This window comes from Ischnura elegans, chromosome 8, assembly GCF_921293095.1.
Source record: "Ischnura elegans chromosome 8, ioIscEleg1.1, whole genome shotgun sequence".
NCBI lineage: Eukaryota > Metazoa > Arthropoda > Insecta > Odonata > Coenagrionidae > Ischnura > Ischnura elegans.
In genome coordinates, this window is record NC_060253.1 from 42,825,542 (window position 1) to 42,848,494 (window position 22,953).

General features: G+C 38.1%; 1 protein-coding gene across 2 annotated transcripts in view; it reads right to left on the reverse strand.

The window, feature by feature from the left end:
• Positions 1-3,957: 3,957 nt before the first annotated feature.
• LOC124163546 (cytochrome b5-related protein-like) overlaps positions 3,958-22,953 on the reverse strand; it is a 65,447-nt gene continuing 46,451 nt past the window's right edge. For both annotated transcript variants that reach the window (XM_046540518.1, XM_046540519.1), the window contains exons 2-5: positions 12,574-12,895; positions 7,225-7,764; positions 5,960-6,229; positions 3,958-5,003 (exon numbers count right to left, since the gene is read on the reverse strand). In XM_046540518.1, coding sequence (XP_046396474.1) covers positions 4,695-5,003; positions 5,960-6,229; positions 7,225-7,764; positions 12,574-12,840 — 1,386 coding nt within the window. In that variant the 5' untranslated portion in view covers positions 12,841-12,895 and the 3' untranslated portion in view covers positions 3,958-4,694. The remainder of the gene's footprint in view (positions 5,004-5,959; positions 6,230-7,224; positions 7,765-12,573; positions 12,896-22,953) is intronic.

Below are 22,953 nucleotides of genomic sequence, written 5' to 3' on the forward strand. Positions count from 1 at the left end.
TCAGAACTAAATTCTTGCGTGTCAGTAAATGTGAGATGTTGGTGGTGGGGTTAAATCCTCCACTGTCATACTAAAGTCCATGAGTTTGAGTCTCCAGAGCTAGGATTTCACATTTAGGCTATTCTTTTTACCATCCATCGTTTAATGTTCTCTTGTAAAAAGGCTCACAGAGACTGATTTTTTGATTGCATGGAAATGAAAAAAATTAAGGTTCAAGTGCTACTCATGCAAGAATACTGAAAGGAGACACAGAAACAGTATGCAAAAGTATTCATGAGAGGAGTAGTACTCCATTGAATCAGAGTCCTGGGCGATTGGGAAAGTCAACTAGAAAAGACATGAACTTCAAGGGACCTTGTGCTGCCCAGAGTGAAAAAACTGTTAAAAAAACTGTTGAAAATGTCAACAGTTAATTGGGACAACTGTTGAATCCAACAGTAACTGTTGAAAATTCAACGGTAACTGTTGAAACTCAAGAATAACCGTAGAAAATCCAACAGTGACCATTAAAATCCTACAGTAACTATTAAAATCCAACAGTAACTGTTAAAATCCAACAGTAACTGTTAAAATCCAACAGTAACTGTTAAAATCCAACAGTTTTTTTTGCTAAGGGTGGTGGCAGGTAATGAAGGTAAATAGATGGAACATGCAAATAAAAGTTTAATCAAGGATAGAATATGAGAAGGAACTGTGGCGCACTTATACTAGGGAAGGATCCAGTTGATAGGTCATGTCATAAGAAAGCAATTACATGAATCCTCACAATCGTGGGACATTGGTAAATTTAACTGATAGGTTTTTCTTTCATCTCCATCTTCACCCTTCCTTACCAACCCTTTGGAGTGCCATTGATCACTTCCTTCTTATGCCATACCATTGAGATAAACAGCATGTATGCTAAAGGTAAAGCTATTGCTAAAATCATGTCCTTCTGGAATCAAATGATCTGGGATTACACCATTTCAATTCCATTTGCATGTAGAGCAGGCAAATACATATCAATATTTTTTTATATATTTTATCAGGGAAATGCACATATCCTCAAAGATATTCGAATCCTCATTTTCCATTCTGCGGAAGTTATCTCAGTTTTGCACATTTTCTGCAATTTGCTTCAAGATGACCAGCCAAGGATAGATTTACTGTTGAATTTACAATCTACAGCAGGATTCACAACTGTTAAGAATGGCATTGTTCACTAAGACTTGAAATCATTATCTGTCAAAAGAATGTAATACATAGATGGAAGTGAAAGATAGGTTATGACAAAAAAGACACACTTGCTTCCTCATGAAGACATTCTATCATAATTTAGAAATAAAAAATGCAAAAGTGGTACATTTTCCATGAGTTGGTGTGTTCATTAGAAAGTTGGGTCAGTAGCGCATTCAGAAAGAAGCTCACTAAGAAAAAAGTCACTCAACAGAGTGTAAACAACATTGAACTATTCAAGGCTTTGGCACAAGTCCAAGGATTAGCTGAGAAGCAATAGATAGTTTTACAATAGCTCTCGAGGTCATCAACTTATCTAAGTCCGGAGACATGGAATCAATTTGCCAAAAATATATCTGGCCATACTTTGTAGAATCTATAATTCATGTTGAGACAACAAGAAAGACTACTTACACTTCCACAGCTATTTATGTCGAGGCCAAGATTTTGTCAAACAGGTGACATTGTCAGATGAGCAACTTACAGAACATATTTAGCTTAAATGGCAACAAAGTGGGGGAGTAGAAAAGGAGAGGTCTATGGACGGATTAGTTAGGAGCTTAGGAAGCAGATTAGGGGAAGGTGGAGGAAGGAAAGGGATGTCTCACAGAGAAACATGAAGCACTACTGAGAAAAGGAAGAATTGCAATCCATAGTGGCTTCATTGTTTTGTTAAGAATTCATCTGGCTTAGAAAGAGATAGGGTTGGGTAATGCAATTTCCAGGAGATGAGAGTTTGTAAGGAAAGGTTGTCATCAGCAAGATGATCCTTTTGGAGTTTTTTTTTTATTTCATGCTGATTCCACACATCCAATCTCCATCCTTTTGGCTCGAGGTGGCACAAAACCACTGGTATGGTCTTCATCCCTCAGATGTCATATGCTGATTTAACACGTTGTGCACTGGGGTATTTAAATTCCTAGGAACAACAAAATTGGAAAAATGTGCCTATTAGGGCGTAATGCCTTTAGTTTATACATGGTTAAAAAGCTGATGTTTAGAATATAACTTTAACCAATCAAACATTATGAGTAACGAACAACAACTGAAAACGTACTAACGAATACGTATTGTACGCTTTAAAATTGTTTAGGTTGACACGCCTAAATGATGAGAATCTTCGTCATCCGTCCGGAACGTTTGGGAAAAAAATGACGAGAATTCTCGCCATCCGTATGCAACGTGTTAAGTTGGTAAGAAAAATATCCTGAAACTAGTTTACCGATACTCGAAGGCAATCTTCAAAGGGAAGGAAATATTATTCTTATCAACTTCAATTGGTATTTGGAATATGTGCATTTATACTTGCACACTATAGCAGATTAGTTGCTCAACTTATTTATTCCAATCAACTTATCTGTAGACAGGGGCAGGTGTGGGGGGTCCTGACCCATTTCCCAAAAATTTGTCAAATTTTTAAAATTTTTTATTAGTTAAACACTTTTATCCTTATGATGCTGATAGAGAGGGAGAGAGAGATGTCCAAAATTGTTCAATTAAACCTGTTTTTAAGAATGAAAATGAAATTTTAGGCTCTTAAATGTATAAAAAATGGGTATTTAAAAAAAATTACATGGGAGAACTCCTGGGGGGATTCCATACTCCTCTACACTCAGGTCATTGCCCTCCCTACCCAAATATGATGCTGAATTCGCCTTTTTCTGCAGAAGTGTCAAGGCTTTTAATTTTTTGTGCGTACAAATATGTATATCTAGGAATAGGATAGGACAAATTTGAGGGATAGGAAAACAGAAAAACTCGGATCTCTTTATTTTTGAAATCTCTCTCACTATCAACATTTTTAAAAATTTGTTGAATTAACAGATGACAATCTAATTTCTTAAGGAATGGGAAGTGGAATAGTTACGAGGTCAGAAATAAAAAAGTCCTTGGCCTGAGGAAAACTTGAAACTTGCCAAAGAAAAGAGCTAACGAGAAAGTTTTTTCCTTTTGCGTAACATTTTAACGCAAATGATTTATTTGGGCATGGAAACAAGGAGCATTGAAAACTGCTAGACCCAAGGAGGTTGGAATATTGTGCTAGAGGCAATGGAGGTGCTGTTTGCGAGTATTTAGTCTAGCCAAAGTTCCGCCATCTTAGTTTGACAATTTTTGGATTTATCTGACAGATATTCTGAGGTGGCTAAGTTTTGTTCTGTAAATGTGCTGCATTGAGTGAAAAATGCTAGCATAATAATTAGCATTTAGCGGGTGATTTTTATCAGAGTCTTCCCATCATTTGCATTACTTCTATAAATGTATAAACTCGGTGTCCTTTTTGTAACTTTACTGGTGGGGATATCCTGAAAAATATACTTTTGTACTGTAATTGTTAGATTTCCGTTGGCTATAATAAAATTATATATCAGTATAAGTGCAGGGAAATGATTAGTTTACACTTTTAACATTTGATTTTCATCTCAGCTGGTTCTAGAACGTAACCGTGGTGATTGATTATAATCTTTCCCTGGGAAAAGATGTTTGAGAAGTTTGATAACTTCGTAAAGCCAACCAGTGAAATTAGGAAAAAACGTTTACATTGTGCGACCCATAGTTTATTTTAATGTATGAACGAGTTATGACCAAAAATTTCACCAAATAGTGGATTGTCAATGTTTTGGTCGAAGTGGGCATCGCTAATTCTACCCTAGCACCCCCATTCCTGCCACACTGCACTCCATGCTCAGAATCAGTATTGCCCCTTTCAGTATATTCCAACCTCACTGGATTAACAAGTAAATGTTAGTTACATGATTCTTTTGTTTTATTGGGTAAACAAGGAAAATTCAGTCTTACATTTAGTCATCAGATTTCTGATTAAGCTGCTATAATAATATCATGGTACAAAAATATATTATTTACAAATATATATTTATGAAATAATTTTTACTGGCATTGGATTTCTTTGGAAAAAATGCACACAAATATTTGGCATCCAGTCTTATATGCGAGTAAAATTCTTAATTGTATATTTATTAGCTTTCTGTTGATACTTGATCAATGTGATTCATTGATGTCAGACATACAGCTTCAGCTGAATCTGATATGTACGTGGAGTAAAATATATATTCAGTGTTAGTCACACTAATAGACAGGAAGAAGGTACACATGTAGTTGTACGAATTTGATCAGTATTATTCACGCCACCATCAGGATTTGAACATTGTAGATTTTAAAAGTCTTTTTCCCTAATCCAACCCTTTGAACATATAATGTGTATTGTTTTTTGCAAATTTTTCATGACTCAGAAAATTTTTCATGAACGTCATCTGCCATCGTTGTTATTTAGAAATAGTTCTACCCCCTTAAAATTAAATGTTTTTTAATCTTGTTTCGATGAACTCATCATATTGGAATTTACAATAACCACTCCCTAAGGCATCTTGAGAAGAATTCACCAACTTCTTTACAGTCTGTGCTGGGTAAATCAGTTGGGGCGTTTCATTGGTGATTAGCTTCTAAAATTCTTTTCAATTAGATCATTTTGGTGGTTTTGGGTTTGGCCTATTGTTGGCCATTTGTAGAAACTGTCCTTTTGTTGTCTCCCACAAATTTCCAAACGAGAAATTCTTCCCAAACTCTTCGCAGGTTTGGATGAGAACTGGATATAACTTGGCCAAGTGAGCATTGTCGATGGTTGGGAAGAGGTGGTGAAGAGTGTGATTTCCAAAAGTTACGAGGGAAAATTCTTGGATACCATTGCAAACTTCAACTCGGTCCATTATGGCATCTACTTGGGCCAGTCCCCAGTCATTGTCCTTGCGTGGCGTATCCCCTGCGTGGAATACCTAAAGAAATGAATATATTATTTACACAAAGCTTAATATTCTCTGCACTCCCTATTACATAATTTGTTCCCATTGAATGTCCCGATGGAGAATTGGCAATGGAGAAAAAGAACACTTCAAGCATGAAATGAGACTTCTGAGTGAAATTTCACCAGTATAAATGATTGAACTGAAAGCATGGAATGCTGTTCTCCATGTACCACAAATGGGAGCTACTGAAGCTTATCCAGGCTCTCTCTCAAGGCTTACTCCTACGTTTTTTAAATGCGATGATGCCCAAAATTGTAAAGATTCATTTTGTGTTCCAAAAACAGTCTTGTGTTTCAAGTACCGTATTTCTCCGAATATAGTCCCCATCTGAATATAGTCCACCCCCCCTAATTTTGAGGCTTCAGTTTAGGGAAAAGTTAAAAAAATGCGTTTGAATATAGTCCCCCCCTTTACTTTTACCACAGGCATTTTTGGGAAAAAAAGGGGGGACTATATTCAGACATATACGGTAATTTATTTTCCAAGTTAAAATCTCATCCAAAGGGCAGAGAAAAAAATTAAAAGCTTGATTACCCATGTATTTAAATGGTACTCAATTCTTGAGGTCTTTCTTACGATGCCCAAATGTGCAAATTAATGGCTTCTTGGTAAAGGATATCAGTATTCCAATGCTGAGGCCAGTGTTACTGATTCAAGTCAAAATTCAACTATGAGAAAATTTATGTTCCATCATTGGATCTTTGAATTATATGGACCAATTATGACGGAGAAACTGTGTTCACCAGATTATGAACTACAATTGGAATAATGATATAAGAAACTAGAGAAATGTAAGTTGAGTATCAGTGTGATAGTTGATGGTTCAGCTGAAAATGATATGAAATAAATTCACTCATTAGCATTTGAATATATAAATGTTAGTCTGATTTTTCTCATTATTCTCGTTATACTTAGGTAAATATTACCTCAGGATGATGATGCCCTGCATTGAGTCCTATGTAACCAAATAGAAAACTCGAGACAGCAATTACGCTGAGCCATGTGTAGATAGCACCCCGGATGCAATCTGGAGAAAATCCAGTTGAAGCCCAAAATGTCAGTGGTATAATGAGAGGAATGGCATCCTTCCATTCCAACTCCCTTGATAAAATTCTCTTCAGTTTCTCAGCGTAGAATATTACAGCCCAGAGTATAGGGCTATAAATCCAAGACACATATCTTATCACAAATCCTTTCTGTAATTCAAAAGTAAAAAGGAATTATTACATTGTTACTTCTAGCTTCTTTTTGATAAAATTTTTCATCAATATTGTTAAGGAGTATGATGAGCTAATGATCACTGATTAATAATCCTCAATTATTTGGGATGGATTTGATTTGGTCTCATGTGGATAAGAAACGGAGGAATCACAAGTTAGTGGGACCATCATTAGGAATTTGATATGATATTAAACCAATACAGAGGTAATAATGGGTGGTGCCAGTAAGTTGTTTCAAGAAGACATTTTTTCAATGCCACCCGCTGACTCAGTGATATCATTAGAAATAATAATAAAACCTATCATAGGAAAGAAATTGCAAATCTTGAATCATGAAATATATTCAAAACAGCAAAATGCAGTATTTTAGGGGTGCGTAGCGGCACATGACCGGCTCCAGCTGCTATGCTCTTTGCCTTATCTTATATGATATCAATTATTTCAATACCCGTTAGATATTCCAACGATTGGCTGTAAATTTTTGTTCATTTTTATAATTATGCATCTAAAAGTTGAGGATTCCTCCTGGCTTTTTCTCAGAGAGGGTGAAAGGGTGACTCTTCTAAGAGCATGCAGCCTGATTTTAAACCTAAATGGTGAACCTTTTCTCGGATTATACTTCACAGCTTTTCATGAGAGTTTGAGGGAGCAGAACCCTTTGTCAGCAGGCGTGAAACACAGCGAGTGCACATGCTATCAAATCCTGATGATATCTTCATATTTTTTTTATGTTCTACCTAAAATGAACTTGAAAATTCATCAAATTTTCTCTTGAAGTGCACAAATATTGCTATAATGAGTGGCTGTCATTAATTAGGGGAGTTTTTCTGTAATGGAACATGTAAGAAGATAGGAAACATCACAGATCCACAGAAAAATAACACCTATTCATTATTATAGTTGAGCTGAATAGTAGCATTATCAGGCGAGGAAATAACATCATGTTACTGATTTTTATATTCTTTACTCACCTTAGGATTGGGCAGCCACTCAACAAATGGTTCAAACAGACAAACTTCCAAATCCAGCTTTGTGTTTGGGAAGAGATGGTGGCTGAGGGCATGGGATACTCTCCAGTCCCGAGAGGACATTAAGGACAGGTCGAAGTATAAGACCCTCAATGAATCCCTTTGGTGGAAGAAGTTATGACCGCTAATGGTGAGTAGAGTTAGCATCACTCCAGACACGGCCATGAACATGTAATATATAGATGCTCCGAGAGTAGGACTGTTGTAATAGTTGCTTGCCAGGCAACCAGCCACCAGAGTGGAGATGAGCAAGAAGTCTGCTGCCAATTTGGTTCTAAGAGTAGGCCCAAGGTGTCTGGTATTGTCTTTTACCGCCAACTCTTTCCTCACACGTTCCTTCAGGATGTTGTAGAAACCGTCTTTGGCAAATGTGTATGCACTGTTCCGGGGTCCTGATGCCTCTCTCACAAAAAATCGCTCCAGCATTCTTGTCGGCCTCTCCGAAAGGTGGTGAGACTCGAAAGCTTCTGTGATGTCAGTACCCTAGATAGCCGGATTATTTGGATGACATTGGAGAAGAGAGAAAGAGTTGAGAATTAATATATTAGGTATGGATAGCGTATTTGAACAGATAAATTAAGACCTATCTTCATTAGGTTAGGCCAGGGGTCGGCAACCTTTTGAGTCGGAAGAGCCAAAAATTACAATTTACAAAATTTCTAAGTTTTAAAGAGCCACAAAAATTTTTCTTGCCAACAATAAATAGCACTCGCATAAATATTTTTTTGATAAAAAAACGAATCTAACTATTCATAAGAAAAATGTCTATTTATTCTTATATAAGTAGTGTTTTTTTACAACAAATTAGGTAATATATCAGGTGTGTGTAAAAGTCTTTACCGGATTTTTCGCAAAATAAAACACGTTATTTCAAGTATTTACTTAAAATTTATTTAATCAAAGTATTGGCCATTAGATTCTATACATCTTACCATCTCTGAAGTAATTTATGGATATTATTCTAAAAGAATTGTAACTCCTGTGAGTTAAACCATTAATTAACCCATTTTTTAACTTCTTTGAAATTGGCAAAGTGTTGCTCTGCAAGTACATGTCCTATCGATGTGAAAATAAAAACAAACAATAGCATACATTTCAAAAATTTAAACTTTATTAAACAATGTAACTTGTACTTAAAAATAAAAACAAACAAATTCAATGGGAGCGTTGGCTTTGCATGGTTTTAGAAAGTTCGGATAAATTTGCCTCATAACTTGTTGTTTTAAGTTTCATACACGACTCCAAATTTTCATTTGTTAGTTGGCTTCTTACTTTACTTTTAATTATATTCATGCAAGAGAACGCTTGCTCGCACGAACATGTTGATCCGAAGATTGTCAGTACTCTAAATGCCAACTTCTTCACCTCACTGTAGCAATCTGGAAGACTATTCCATGCGTCGAATATAAGTGCCTCAACTCACGGCAATTCTTTTAAAGCTGTCCATTTTTGTTGCGTTACGTACATATATTTCTGGACCTCCAACTCTTCCAACTTGCTTTTCAACTCTGTAAATTTTCCACTCCACAAAGCTTTACTTTTTAAATCGATCAATTGCATTTCTAAAGATCCAGTATCAATTCCAAATGGCTCAATGTGGATTTCGTCACTATTTGTGTTGAGAGGATTTACTATGAATGCCAGAGTGGTTTTGTTGGTTTTAAGTTGCTAAAATCTGTCAGCAAATTCATCTTTAATTTTTTTTATAACTGTGCTGAAGTAAATCGTGTCAACAGTTGCACTGGTTTTATCGCGATATTGCTTTAGAAATTGAAAATGAAGCAATTTACCGCTCTTGAATATCTTCTGCAAAAATAGTTAATTTTTCTTCGAAACAAATCAATTCTTCTACCAAAACATAGACTGGGTTTCCCTTTCCTTGCAGTTCTAGATTCAGCTCGTTTAATTTTGCCGTGAAATCTACCATGAAATAAAATTTTTGCAACCATTTGCCGTTCTCTAATTCAGGGTGATTAATGCCTTTTTCATTGAGGAATGTATTTATTTCATTTAAGCACAAAGCAAAACGTTTTAACACCTCACCTTTGGAAAGCCATCGCACTTTATTTTGAAGAAGGAGGTCGGAATACTTAGTCTCCATTTCATTTAAGAATTCTTTAAACTGACGATGGTAGAGTGGTTTTGACAAGATGCTGTTAACAATCTTGATTACCAAATTCATGACCTCAACTATTTCGGCCGGAAATGTTTGGACACAAAGCGCTTCTTGGTGTATTATGCAGTGAAACCGTATTGCTGAGTTTGAGCGAAGTCGGTAGGAAGGCGAAGGTCGGTTTGAGTAGTGACGGACGATGAGAGCGACAATTGCTGGCTTACGTCGTGAACCGTGCCGGACTGGCCCCCACTTCTTTCGCACATCCACAGCACAGCGGCGACGGCATCATTCGAGAGCTTGCTTCTACCTTACTGACGACAGTGACAACGCGTGTCACGGGGGAGAGGTGGAGTGAAAAGCGAGTACAATGGGCTGAGAGAGAGAAATGGTGCCCAATCCTCGTTAGTCGATTCAAAATCATTTTTAAATGTTTTTTTTAATAAGTAATATTTGCGTATGGAACTAAAGAGCCGCAGTTTCATATCCAAAGAGCCGCATGTGGCTTGCGAGCCGCAGGTTGCCGACCCCTGGGTTAGGCTATTGACATGAAAAAATGATGAAATGTCTTGTAATAAATAAAAATGAGGACAGTTGTTCAAGATAGATTCAGTTATTTGCAGTTGTAGGTCCAATTAATTTAACTAATCAACTTTTAAAATAAAAATTGTTTTGCTGGTGAAATACATTCTCATGTTCATTGCATAATTCTTTAATTTTTGCAATGGCTCCATTAAACAATGGCAGAATTTAAATGACTTCACTATAATTGCCTATTTACATGCCCCATTTTCTCAAGATCTTCCTTCCTCCAAATTTAGGATTTAACACCTGTGGCTGTTTTTGATTTTGAAGTAAGTTATTTTGGGAAGTTCTTTTCTTGAGGGTGTTATAAACAGTATATTCTAATTCACAATTCACGCAAATCACCAACTGCTTGGATTATATGTTATGATAGAAGTTCACTTTATGCAGGGTAGTGAATTTTTGGGGCACAAGCTCTGTTGTATGACATCCACTTCCTTAAGATCCTAGCAGTGGCTGTTTATGGGGGTATTTAATGGGATGGGCAAAGTACACCAATGAAATTCAAGCAGGGAGCTTATAAAATGGGCTCCATGGGGGTAATGAAAAATCAAGTAATAATATTGAGTTACTAAAAGTATTCCAGAAAGGGATTCCTTCGTAGAACGTATATGTATGAATATAGGTATAACAGGTTGGAAGCTTAGAGAGAAACAGATAGAAGTCTGGGAGGGAATGGGTTTGAGTGAACTGTTTTCTTCAGGGCACTTTGTTTTTTTGGGGAGAGGGTATTATTCAAAATACAGTAGACTCTCGTTATTACGTAGTTCACGGGACCGAAAAACCGGGGGTTCATAATAACGAAGTTCGTATGAACGTTTCTTTTAGGAATCATCGAAAGAAACAAACATACTTTGTCAAAATTACTTGCCTCTTCAATCTCCCGCACTTATAATCTTCAGAGTCTAGTGTATAATATATGCGATTAAATTATGTGTAAGTCCTCGATATACGAAGAAGATGCTTTCCGAGATCTTGCTCGCAAGTTGATAAACCCATAAAAGGCATCGAAGAGAGTGTTTATCCTGCATAATGCAACACTGCATCACAATCGTGCGTCATTCACGATTGTTACGAACAAATCTAGCTTGCAACGTAGCTGAAGCCGAAAAAATCGCTGTCCGCGGGAAGAAAGAATGGGCGAAATGCTGAACATTCCTGACTTCACCCCGGATTAAATGATTCTTTATTCAGATTATGCCCAAAGTGCGAGTTCCTCTACTCAACGACGTGTCGCATTGGCATGATCCAAAGTCGCCAAATTTGAAATTTCGGGCGTGCTTGGATTTTTCGAATTCTCGTACCGCTGAGAGTTCGTAAATCTAATGCGCGTAGGAAGAGGACTAACTGTACGTCCAATTTACGAGCATTAATGAGTGGGTCACCATAATTCCACAGGAATGAAGCTTATTAGTAAAAGAAGAGAAATTAAATGTAGATCAATGATGATAACGTAGCGTAGTGTATATCCACCTAAAGGCCATTGCTTTTTCGCGGAGCTTCGTAATAAAGTTCATTTTGTTACCGCCGGGACCGGGACTGAGGTTCGTAATAACGTTTCTTTTACCATAGATTGGATAGGCCTTTTCGTCGGGACCAACGATTTGCTTCGTAATATCGAGAACTTCGTAATAGCGTTGTTCGTATTAAAGAGTGTCTACTTTATCTCTGCATTTTATGTGCGATGTATTCAAAGTGAATGTGATACATAATCGATCAAGGTATAACTGTAGACAGGTCATCGGCATATTTTCATGGATTCAGTAACAAGTGCACTTTTAAAACAAGAAGTCCGCAGAGGAAAAATAATTACCCTTAACCGGATTTTGATCCTGAATCTTCCGACTTTGCCCCAGGTGGTCAATCTTTTGAACTACCAAGGTATATTATTTTTATGCAGAGTTTAATTGGGTTGACACGACAAGATGGTTTATGCTGATAGATGTGAATTGGCACAAAGCAGCTTGTGTCATTACATAGCACACACTGCTGAGGCATAAGATGCTTTGGTACTTCAAGTGTTAAAATATCCATCACAATTTTGGTGGATCAGGGTTCGAGTCCCGGTCTAGACAAATCAATTTTTCTCTGTAGAATTTCCACAATACAGAACATATTCTTTGGTGGTGTTTGGTGGTACAGCATCAAGAAACTTCCCCTTCTTAATGATATCCTTTTTGAGAACCTTTCCCCCCTAATAGCCTCCCTGAACCTCACGGAAAAACCAACAACCCATAATCCTTCCCCTTCCCCCACTCCTACGGACACCCCCGTCATTACCTTAGTCACCAACAACCTTCCGTTACTCCCGACCAACGGTCTTCCACACCCCACCCCTCTCCAACTCTCACCACCCTCCCACAACGCCCAATCACACACCTCAGATTTCCCAGCCACCCCTTCCACCTACCTTATTCCTCCCGATACCACATGATATATAAGGATGTTTGTTTCTTTGTAGCCGTTGTACCTGATGATGACGCCGCTGCGTCGAAACTAGTAGTACCACACAAATAAATTGGTGGATTTATACATAGTTTGTTCGCTTTTATTTATTAACATATTCTTTATTGGCTCAACCCAATCTAACTCACCCGCGTTAGCGTCAGCCAGTCCGGTCCTCCAGGGTGCATCTTGATAAAGTCAGTCAGATCGTAGAGTTTGTCGTGAATCCGCCAGAGTTCACCAATATCATCGTCTCGCCGCTTCCCTTTCAGCCACATGGTGGATCCTTTGATGGGCCGACGGCGGTAGGAGGGCGCTTCCCACCTGGGTGGTACAGCATCTGCCCCTGTGACCCCTTCTCCACCCCTGGTTGCCGTCTCCTCCCGGTCTTTGGCCGTCGAGTCCCTAGGTGCCATCCCTCCTCCCTAGTGCACTCAAGGGAGGCAGATGAAGTGGAAACTGAATGCTAACCTGTTCAAATGAGAAGAGAAGTCATATTTACTAATGGAATGGTTCAGAAGGTAGAAGCATGCCATATTCATACTTCTTTTGTCTCCCTTCACGTCCTAGCTGGTACTTATTGTTAGCTAGAAATTTGCTTCATGAGATTCTTGGGAGGTATTCAGGTTAGGGTGGGTCAAAAAAATGAATGTTTTCAGGATCATGTTTGCCGTATGTGGGAGAGTTCCCAACTTATATCAGCATCTCGAATTCAAGCTGAATTTCGAGACCCAAAAGGCAAAATGTGAATTGATGCTACAAGCAGCCAGACATTTTTGGTTGCACGCAGCTTGCATATACTCGCCATTTGTTGACCATTCTTACCCATTGTGAAACCATAAAATTCTTTAGTAAAACTTTAAAATTCGTCAAAATAATCTTGCATGATGCATTCATCGATGATTATCGGTAAAAGGAGCTTAGTTGTTGTAATTTATTCTCCGTAGGTGTTTATCTCGAAATTCAGCCTGAATTTTGGCAAAATGTTAAAATTAAGGTCTCGGGCGGCAGTGGTTAACCATATCCGGTTTTGAAAAAAATTCGAATCTGAGAGCCGGAAATAAGTTGGCAGCTTTCCCTGGGCTGTTGGACTAGATAATGTTTTAAAGTTTTCGCTAATTAACTACAAAATAGGCGTTCTAAAAATACGACAAAGCCATTTTATTTATCCCATCTAATGTTCGCAACTTATTGTGCAAGATGAATGCCGTAGACGTAGTAGTTTTCCCTCTGCTGAGTTGCAAAGTTCATGTGGTTGACAAAACGGGTAATTTTAGGGTGCGCGGAGTCATTTATTGCACTGGCGTGTCTACATTTTAGTTTTTTTATCAAAAAATAAATCAGAATTGAGGATAACAGTTTCTACAATATGATGTATTATTTATTGTTTTAGCATGCACACAAACTCGGATATAAATTTTCATTGTAGCGGGACATCAATTTGACGCCGGCAGTAATCAAGGTTGCCTATCCTGATATTTCATTCCCGATTCGTTGCTTGCATTGGGTGGAGGCATCTTAAAATTATAATAAGTGATGGCTGAAACCTAAAGGCTTATAAGCCGCTAAGCCTATAGGTTTCAGCCACCTCATGTTTTGCGAAAGCAAAAGACTCGGGCACATTAGTTTATGTTTTTGGGAGGTGATGACGGCAGCAGGACCGGGACTTCCAGCAAAAATCCAAAACGGATGAACTCCCAAGATTACGTCCGCATTTTAGAGATAACTTCTTTCCTTTTTACATTCTGGGTAGTCCATGAGGCGGAGAAATTGATTAGCATTCAAGAAAACCGCCCCATTCAGAGGAAAGCCTTTGCAAAGAGGGTCTTCGTGGAGAATCGACATGTGCAACCATTGGCCTGGCCTTCAAATTCTCCAGACCTTAATCCCATAGTATATATGATCATTGTGAGGGAGTGGGACAATATCGAGGAGAAAACGGAAGATGATCTAGTAGCGCATATGGGCGTACGCAGCGGGGGGCAGCTCTGCCCCCTAAAACCAAAAGTAAATTTAGCTCAAAACGGAAGTTTTGAACAAAGTTTCTTTAAATTCAAGAAAAGTAATGTTACTATAAAACATGTAATTAAACTAAAACTTATTTCGAACAATAATTTTGAAAACTAGAGAAACGCTGTTATAATTTTTACTTAAGATTTTTGTTCCTTTAACTTTTTCTGTGTTACAACTTGAAAGACCTCGGCTTGCCCCCCTCTAGTTTTGATCCTGGGTATGCCAATGGTACCGCACGTGAAGGAAGTCTCGGCAGACTTATTCAGGCGTCCTTCTCCATCGCGATGACGGGATTGGCAAGGGGATTGCAAACTCAGATTAGGTGTGTTTTTTGTGCACTTTCTGTGATTTGTATGATAGGAAGGAAAGTTCGATTTACAATCAGAAATTACATGCCCTGATGTTGAAATTGCACAATAATAAGGTAAGGAAGCGTCAGAAACGAGTGATTTCTGTTTAATATCGTTTACAGCGACAGTCAGCGTAGAAGACAGTCGCAATCGTCACAGAAGGCGTAAATTCGAGTAATACGAAAGAGAACTTGATGCAGAAGAATACATGCCTAATTTTTTTTCCATATTTTTCGTGAAATAAGATTTCGATGCAAATAAATAACTATTTCCGTAAAAAAACAAAATGAATTTTCGCCGTACAAATTTTATAACGACAGCAGTGGAGTTGATGCATTTAAGTTGGTATGAAAAATATAGTACTGCCAAAATATATGTAAAAGTTACTTGTGGCAAAGTCCAACTCAACTTTACTGCCACAACATGTTCATATTTTAGGTGTTGCTTTATGGTATGTAAGTACAGTTGAATTCGAAAGTATTGAAACGAACGTAGCGACGCCACTTTTGCCGCAATTCGCATGTGGAGTTTCGGTATTTTCCATGGTACCAGCAGGAGGAAAATTTGAACAATATTTCCATCTTCCGCAATATTTGTATTAATACATCATTAAAGGAAAATTTATACGGTATATGCGCAATGTTTAATGCCGCGTGAATTTTTCATCTAAATGCTAGATAATAAATGCACCTCCAGAACTTCAATTTACTTTCTCTCGTAAATTGGTCGATCCATCGAAGCATATTTTCTTACAATTAACGCTGTAGCCTTTTTTATGAGATATTTTATAGTGTTACCTTTGTATCTATCTATCTTAGCATAAATCAATTGTAGTTACTACTTCTCACTAAAAATGGAAAACGGCTAAAATATCTGTGGAAGTCCAAGCATTTGACGCTCGTCCCACCTTTCTACCACGTTTATCTAATCATTGTGTTACTGATAATTATGTCAACAAATAAGGTCATACTTACAATTTTTTTCGGTCAATACCGTTTGTATCCTCTCTATTAAATGCGGTTATTAAATAAAACTTCCTTAAATTCAAATGAATATGAGATCTTCATCAGCATTATATGCAACAATATTACAATTCTGTTATCAATTAAAAGCTTTCTGATAAACTATTATTTTCATTTTTGCGGAGTGTATATAATAAGGGATGACTAAGTCATTTGAAAATCTCTGTTATATTTTTGAATGTTGGCCAAAAAGTGTTAAGAATCATTACCAATTCCAGAAACTAATGAGCGTAATGGATCTAGAGGTGCCACCAATTGTGGCAATTTTACTTTTCCATCAGCACAACATCATCCAGTATATTCATTGCTGTATTTTAACGCCTTTCATTATTGAAAAATGATTTTAATTTCTCCAACCGTTACTTTTTTTGGCACAATAACCTACCACCCGATCGTAGTTGAATGCTACTCGTTCTAGGATAACAGCAATAATTCGTCTGCGGAATCATTTATTTCATTATGTCGTGATCAAAGCGAGTTTATGTGTTCAAAAGCGAGTTTTGTGAATAAACTTAGAAAGAGATGCAAAACTAAAATTAAAAATACTGATGGTCGTCTAGGGGGCTGTTAGCCGAAAATGCTAAAAAAAAAACTGGTGCTAATGATCATAATTGCGCGTTCTCCTCAAAAATAGCCATTGAGGAAAAATTAGATTTAATACCTAGTAGTTGTATCAGGTAGTAAACTCATAGTTTTGCATTCTTCTGGGGTCGAACCTATTTCGAAAACACTGTCGTGCGGAATTGCGTCTCGTTGAGAATGTTTTTCTGTTCCCCAGCGCATCAAGCGGCCCTCATTAGAGCGTATCTCTTTTTTTTCTTATCGGTATCCGCCGCTTTTCTCGCGCGAGAAACCGTGCTTATCTGAAAAGACAAGTTGTTTGCGTCGCCAAAGTTTCTGTTCAGGAGTCGTTTCCTTTCGTACAACTACAGTAAATATCTACTGCCACCAATTTACTCACTTAAGTGAAAGATAATCTCGTTACGAGGTTTCTTAAGTCATGCACAGGAACGAAATAGCCTACTGATGTCACTCAATCAAACTGAATTTTAACACGCTGTGGCATTAGTTTCAGTGATGAACAGATCTTTTATATATATTTACTTTTCTTATTCTCTATATATAAAAAAACTGAATTGCTGTGCGTTAGTCTCGCTAAAACTCGAGAGCGAGTGGACCGATTTGGCTAATTTTGGTTTTAAAATGTTCATGAAAGTTCAGGGAAAGTTTAAACGGTAAGAATATTGTGAAGTCCATGAGGCCCTAGAATGGACCCTTACACTTATTTTCATAAGAAATACATATAAAGTTCCTTATTATTGCCTGCAGGCCTTTTTTCTTTTCCACATTTTAATTAGTGGTAATGGTCATATATAGTGGAAACACATACCATTGGGAAGAAAAATAAAAATCCCTTCTTATTCCTGCAATCAATTTTAGTTTTTCACGTGATTTACGGCGAATAAAAAAAACATTTATAAACATGCAGAAATGTTAGCATTTTCGGCTAATAGTCCCCTTCACGGCCATCTGTATTTTTAATTGTAGTTTTACGTCTCTTTCTAAGTTTATTCACAAAACTCGCTTTTGAACACATAAACTCGCTTTGATCACGACATAATGAAATAAATCGATTTGAGGGTGTTCGAGCAAAAAACCAAATTTGGAAATCTAGTAAGAAGTTTGGTACGAAAAAGTAAGGTTCCCAATGAGCCGCAATGTTGAGCAAAGGTGCTACGCTAAATCCCACAACATTGCCGTGTGCAGTGTCCTACTCTCGAGTCCGCCAGCCGGCGATTCACTGTGTCGCTCATTATTGGCTTAGCAACCGTCAACAATGAAAGTGATGATCCCCGTTCCCGCCAAGTGTGAGGATCGAGCAGTAATCCGATTTCTCCTTGCAAGGAAGTTACCGCCATTGGAGATTCATCAGCAACTGACTGAACTTTATGGTGAAGAGTGCATGTCCGTTCAGCTCGTCCGCAAATGTTGCAGGGCTTTTGCCGAGGGTCGCACGGAAGTTCACAATAAAGAACGGAGTGGAAGACCGCCGGTTTTGGATTGTCCAGAAGATCAATAGTGAGCTGCTCAAAGATCGGAGGGTCACTGTCCGTGAACTTCTTGAACGCATTCCTGAAGCTTCCCACGGCACAATTGAAAGAATTCAGCAGAAACGTTGGGTTATTGCAAGATGTGTGCTTGCTGGGTCCCCCGTATGCTGACTGACGGACACATGCAGAAACGCCTTGACTGTGCTCTCAAATTTCTTCAACAATTTTAGGGGGGGGAGGAGTTGTTGGTCTTTATCGTCACCGGACATGAAGCGTGGGTGTTTCATTATATCCCCGAAACAAAACTCTTAGGTGGCAAACGCTTCAAGAGCGACGATGAAGTCCGAGCAGAGGTCGCACACTTCCTAAACAGGTTGGCGGGAGACTTCTTCATCTTAGAGATAAAAAAGCTGGACCACTGTCTTTAAAAGTGTATCGAAAAAAATGGAGACTACGTTGAAAAATAGGCAAAAGTATAAGCTTTTCAACGATGTGAAAATTAATATAAATAAACATAGTTTTGTATTTTTTTTAAATACGGGAACCTTACTTTTGTACAACCCGTAGTTGCTATCCTAGCACCTGTCTGGATACTTGCGTCCCTGTTTGGGTACTACATAAGTAAGTGCCGTTAGAGCTTTTTTAAAACGACACTTTTTTCCTTGTGAATGAGATGGTGCCATACGTTATTTTGTGAAAGGTATGCATGATTAATTTATAAAAATCAATTGTAACTTTGCGTCCTCCGAAGCATTTTTAATATTTCGTCATATTTGCACTAAGGGCACACCGGTGATGGCATGGTAAACTCTGGCCTAATGATGTCATAACTTCGGCGAGTAGTAAACAGTAATGACCGGTAGCGCTAAAAAATACTGAAAATACTTTAGAAGAAGCAAAGTTACAATTGGTTTTTACGATTTTCCTCAATTTCTTTAATAATTTAATGTACCATACTTTTGTTTTTAACGCCTTAGGAAAACAATAGGTAACAATTCGCAATTCCCTTCTAGAGTTGTGAATTTTTGTGTTAACACGTTTTATTTTTAACTTTACCTTTACTCCTTCGATTTTTACCTAGGTCTTTATTTTTGTCTACTTTCCTCTATTGAAATGTGATATTTATTTCATGCGTGTGAGATTTCTTAATCGTGCGTTATTCACTATAAATTCCAAACTTGCCCTTATCAACTGCAGTCTCTTCGGAAAGTGAGTAAACAAGGCGTTATCAGCCACTGATCTAACTTCCCGTATCAGCCCCTCTATTCATACGTCCTCTGATGTTTAATGTCATTCATGTATAATTTATTTCCCCTTCTTTTTTTAGCTTTCCATTGTTCTCAAGTACGCCCCCTTTGGCAATGAAGTCGTTTGATTTTTCCATGGTATTTCATTATTTCCCCGAGAGTTCCTTTTTCCTTGTGTTTTCCTTGCTATCTGGAATTTAGAGAATGGGGTCGTTAACATATATCCGAAATCGTTAATCGTTAAAATAATTCGCTAGATGGAAGGTAAGCATGAGCTATAACGAAGAAAATCTTCCTGTCCCCTGTAGCTTACCACATAGGGCCAATTTGGACTAAGATGCCAATTTTGGCTTTCGTTGGCCATGGACTGCCAACTCCATATCAGCTACCCCATTATATTTATAATGCTTAATCAGGAGTTCAACTTGTTTGGCGAGATTTAGTGAAACAGCAAACTGCATAAACTGATAACACTTATTGTACTGGTTTATTAATAATACTAACGCGTTTCGACGCTTAGCGTCATCGTCAGATCAAATGGAAGTAACAAGTCTTGTTCTTTCTGATGCCGCTAAGCGTCCAAACATGATGGTAAAATTAATGAACCAGTGAACTATACAATTAGTTTTATCATTTTACTCATGATTAATTATAGAGTTTACTAATATTTTATGCCTCATCGAACTCGTTTTCATGATAGTTTTCCCCCTAACCTTTTCAAAGCCCTCTTGTTTGAGTCCGGACACAGCAATTTTTCCATGTGTCTATGTACAATAATACATATTCAAAGTCACAGAAGGGGCTCTGGGGCACCCCTAGGGACGATTTTGGGGGGCTAGTCCTCCACAGAAATCAGATATTGGCTATTCATTGGTTTTAATCTCATTTCCAACATAAAGTCAGTATGGGGTGCCAATGAATAGCCAACATTTCGTAGAACATTTTGTAGAAAGGAGTTCCACACCAACACACTCTGTACAATGGAGTTCGAAAGGGGATTACGAATGAGTTACAAACGTCTTCATATTTCCAATTTTTGGTACAAATGAGTGGAAATGAGTTCCATAGCAGTTCCATGACAGATTTTGGTGTTTCAAAACAGTTTCAAAAGGCTTCCAAAGCAGATGGAAAGCAAAACGTAATATTGGGTGGCTACTGAGGATTCAGCCTCTCTCACTCTTAATTTTAAAATAAAATAAAAACACGAAAGTTGGCGCCCGCTTTTCATTAGTTCGTGACGTCCGTCGTTAGAGTTCCGGCTCGGTAACTCGATCAGAGAGAACCACTCATTGAAGGAAGGAATCCCTCACAAAATTGAAAATAACCAAAAAGAACCACGCGAGGACGATGTGCGAACCCAAGGAGTACCTGAGGCGCGGTGATCCGATCGGCAGGAGTAGGTGAAGTCATCAACTTATTAGCGAAAGGGTCAAGGCCGCATATATTTCTCCGAGAATATCTCGAAAAGTAGGATATGGGTCCAATTAGTTTTCAAACTCACTTACAATCGACGATGAAAGAAATTTGGCGAATAAGCCCTTTGTCTTCTCTCTTATCTTTTCGTACAAAGAAACTTAATTTTTTTCTGAGTTCTACCGACACCAATAATGCAAAGTCTACCTAAAGTCTATCAATATTCCAGTTGAAGTTTTATTTTCGTCTACGGCTTCTTGGAAATGTCTCTTTCACTGTGTAAGAGTACATTATCTCCAGCCGAAGGGATCCACTTCTTATCTCCCCGTTTTTTATCACCTACAGCCAATTTCTTAGATGAGAATGTAAACAACGTTTTACCATTCATACTTACAACTGACAACAGATATTGTAGATTTATTTTATCATGTTTATACATTTTATTCACTCTAGCAAACCCAAATATTAGGATGATAGCAGTCTCTATTGCATAATTTTCTAGTTGTTAACTACCCAATGTAATTAACTGCGTACAATCCACATGGCTGCTACACAAAGAAATCAAATCAAGTTACAACCCGATCATCTGAATTGACTATTGAACTAGGTTACAATAGAAATGATCGAACTTTCAAGGTATATGACGAAGGTTAACTTTTAAACCAGATATAACCATTGGATAATGGAAATAAAGTCAGCATTTTGACCAGGACGACGTTTCTACATAATTAGCCTTTGAATTATGCTCAGTGAATTGTCAGATAATGTAAACGAATCAATCACGGTTAATCGCATCAGGAAAAAATTGCTAATGCCCTCCTGGCTAATTGTAAGTGCCTGCCAAAGATTCACTGCCGGTTGACTTTAGGTGGGTGTACGTACTACAGATGTACCTACTGGCGTATGGATTGTGATAAAATGATAAGCCAAATCCGTGCAAAATATGTACTATTTGTTGATAATGTATGTTGAGGGAAAAAACTTATCGTCCAATTGTATTTGGAATTTTCTCAGCGGACCGTAATCAATTTTTGGACCTTTAGAAGTGGATGCTTACTTTGAGGACATGCGACCGAGAAATCCTCCACGTGTCCAAGTCACGTGATCCCATCCTCCTAACTTTGCACTCTGATTCCTTTCGCCCCTCTCTTATGGTCTCTGATTGAAATCGAACAATGCGCCGCGCGGTGGTAATCTTTGAAAGGGAGTGATCATTGTGAATGCCTCTATTTGGGACACTCGAAGAGTGGATTGATCTGCCTCTGATTGTGGGTCGTAAAGCGAGTTCCCCGACGTTTGAAACCCTCTGCTGCGTTAGGAGAGGCTTAAGAGGACGCATCACCCCAGCTAAACTGGTAATTTCCCCGACGAAAAAACTCGTTTAAAACTTAAGGCCAATTTATGGAAAAGAAGAAGACGACGAAGAAGTCTTTAGAAGACTAAAGTGATAAAAGTGAGAAATGTAGATGGTATGAGGGTGAAGACAAAAGAAGGTGATGTACAGAATGTGAGAACCTACAGCTACTTGGGAACTTTGATAACTGAAGACTAGAAAAGTAAAGGAGAAATAAAAAGAAGGATAGGAATGGCAAAAGAAGTTTTCAAGAAGAAGAAAAGACCCTTGCGTAACAAGGTACTGGAATTAAAATTGAGGAAGGGATTGGTGAAATGCTATGTGTGGAGTGTGTTTATGTATGGATGTGAGACTTGGACGATGGGGAAGAGAGACAGGGACAGGATTGGGGCGTTTGAGATGTGGGTTTTGGAGGAAGATGGAAGGAATACGGTGGACGGATCGAGTTAGGAATGAGCAAGTGTAGATGGATGATGTAATAGGATAGATGAGAAAAGAACGTTGATGGACATAGTAAGTCAAAGGAAGGGTAACTGGCTTGGACATTTGATGAGAGGGAATGGAATATTGAAAGTAGCTTTGGAGGGAACGGTGGAAGGGATCAGAAGAAGGGGAAGGAGAAGGCTGAAGTTTATTGACAAAGTAAAAATTGGAAGTTATGGAGACTTCAAGGAGGTGGCCGGCGACAGGAGGGAATGGAGACAGCATTGGCGCGGGGAACCTGCCTACGGGCAGATTACCACAAGATGATGATGATGAATTTATGGAAAAATTAGCAATAAATTAAAATTCAGCGCTTAACTAAAAATTAGCGTCACAGCTTTTGGGCGTTGTAGAAAAAATTAACACGTAGGTACTCGACGTCATAATTCATTCTCCTACGGCAATAACGGCAAATTGTAGCACCCAAGGTATTGTCATTGAGGTTCGTATATTTCTAATCCACATCGATGTCTTTTCCAGAATTAACTTCTCAATTCCATTTTCTATGCGAGTTGTTTTTCATCCGGAGACGTCTACTTCCTTGATTCGCTGTCAGAGCTAATGAAACATGGGTGAAAAGCATATGAAACAAAATG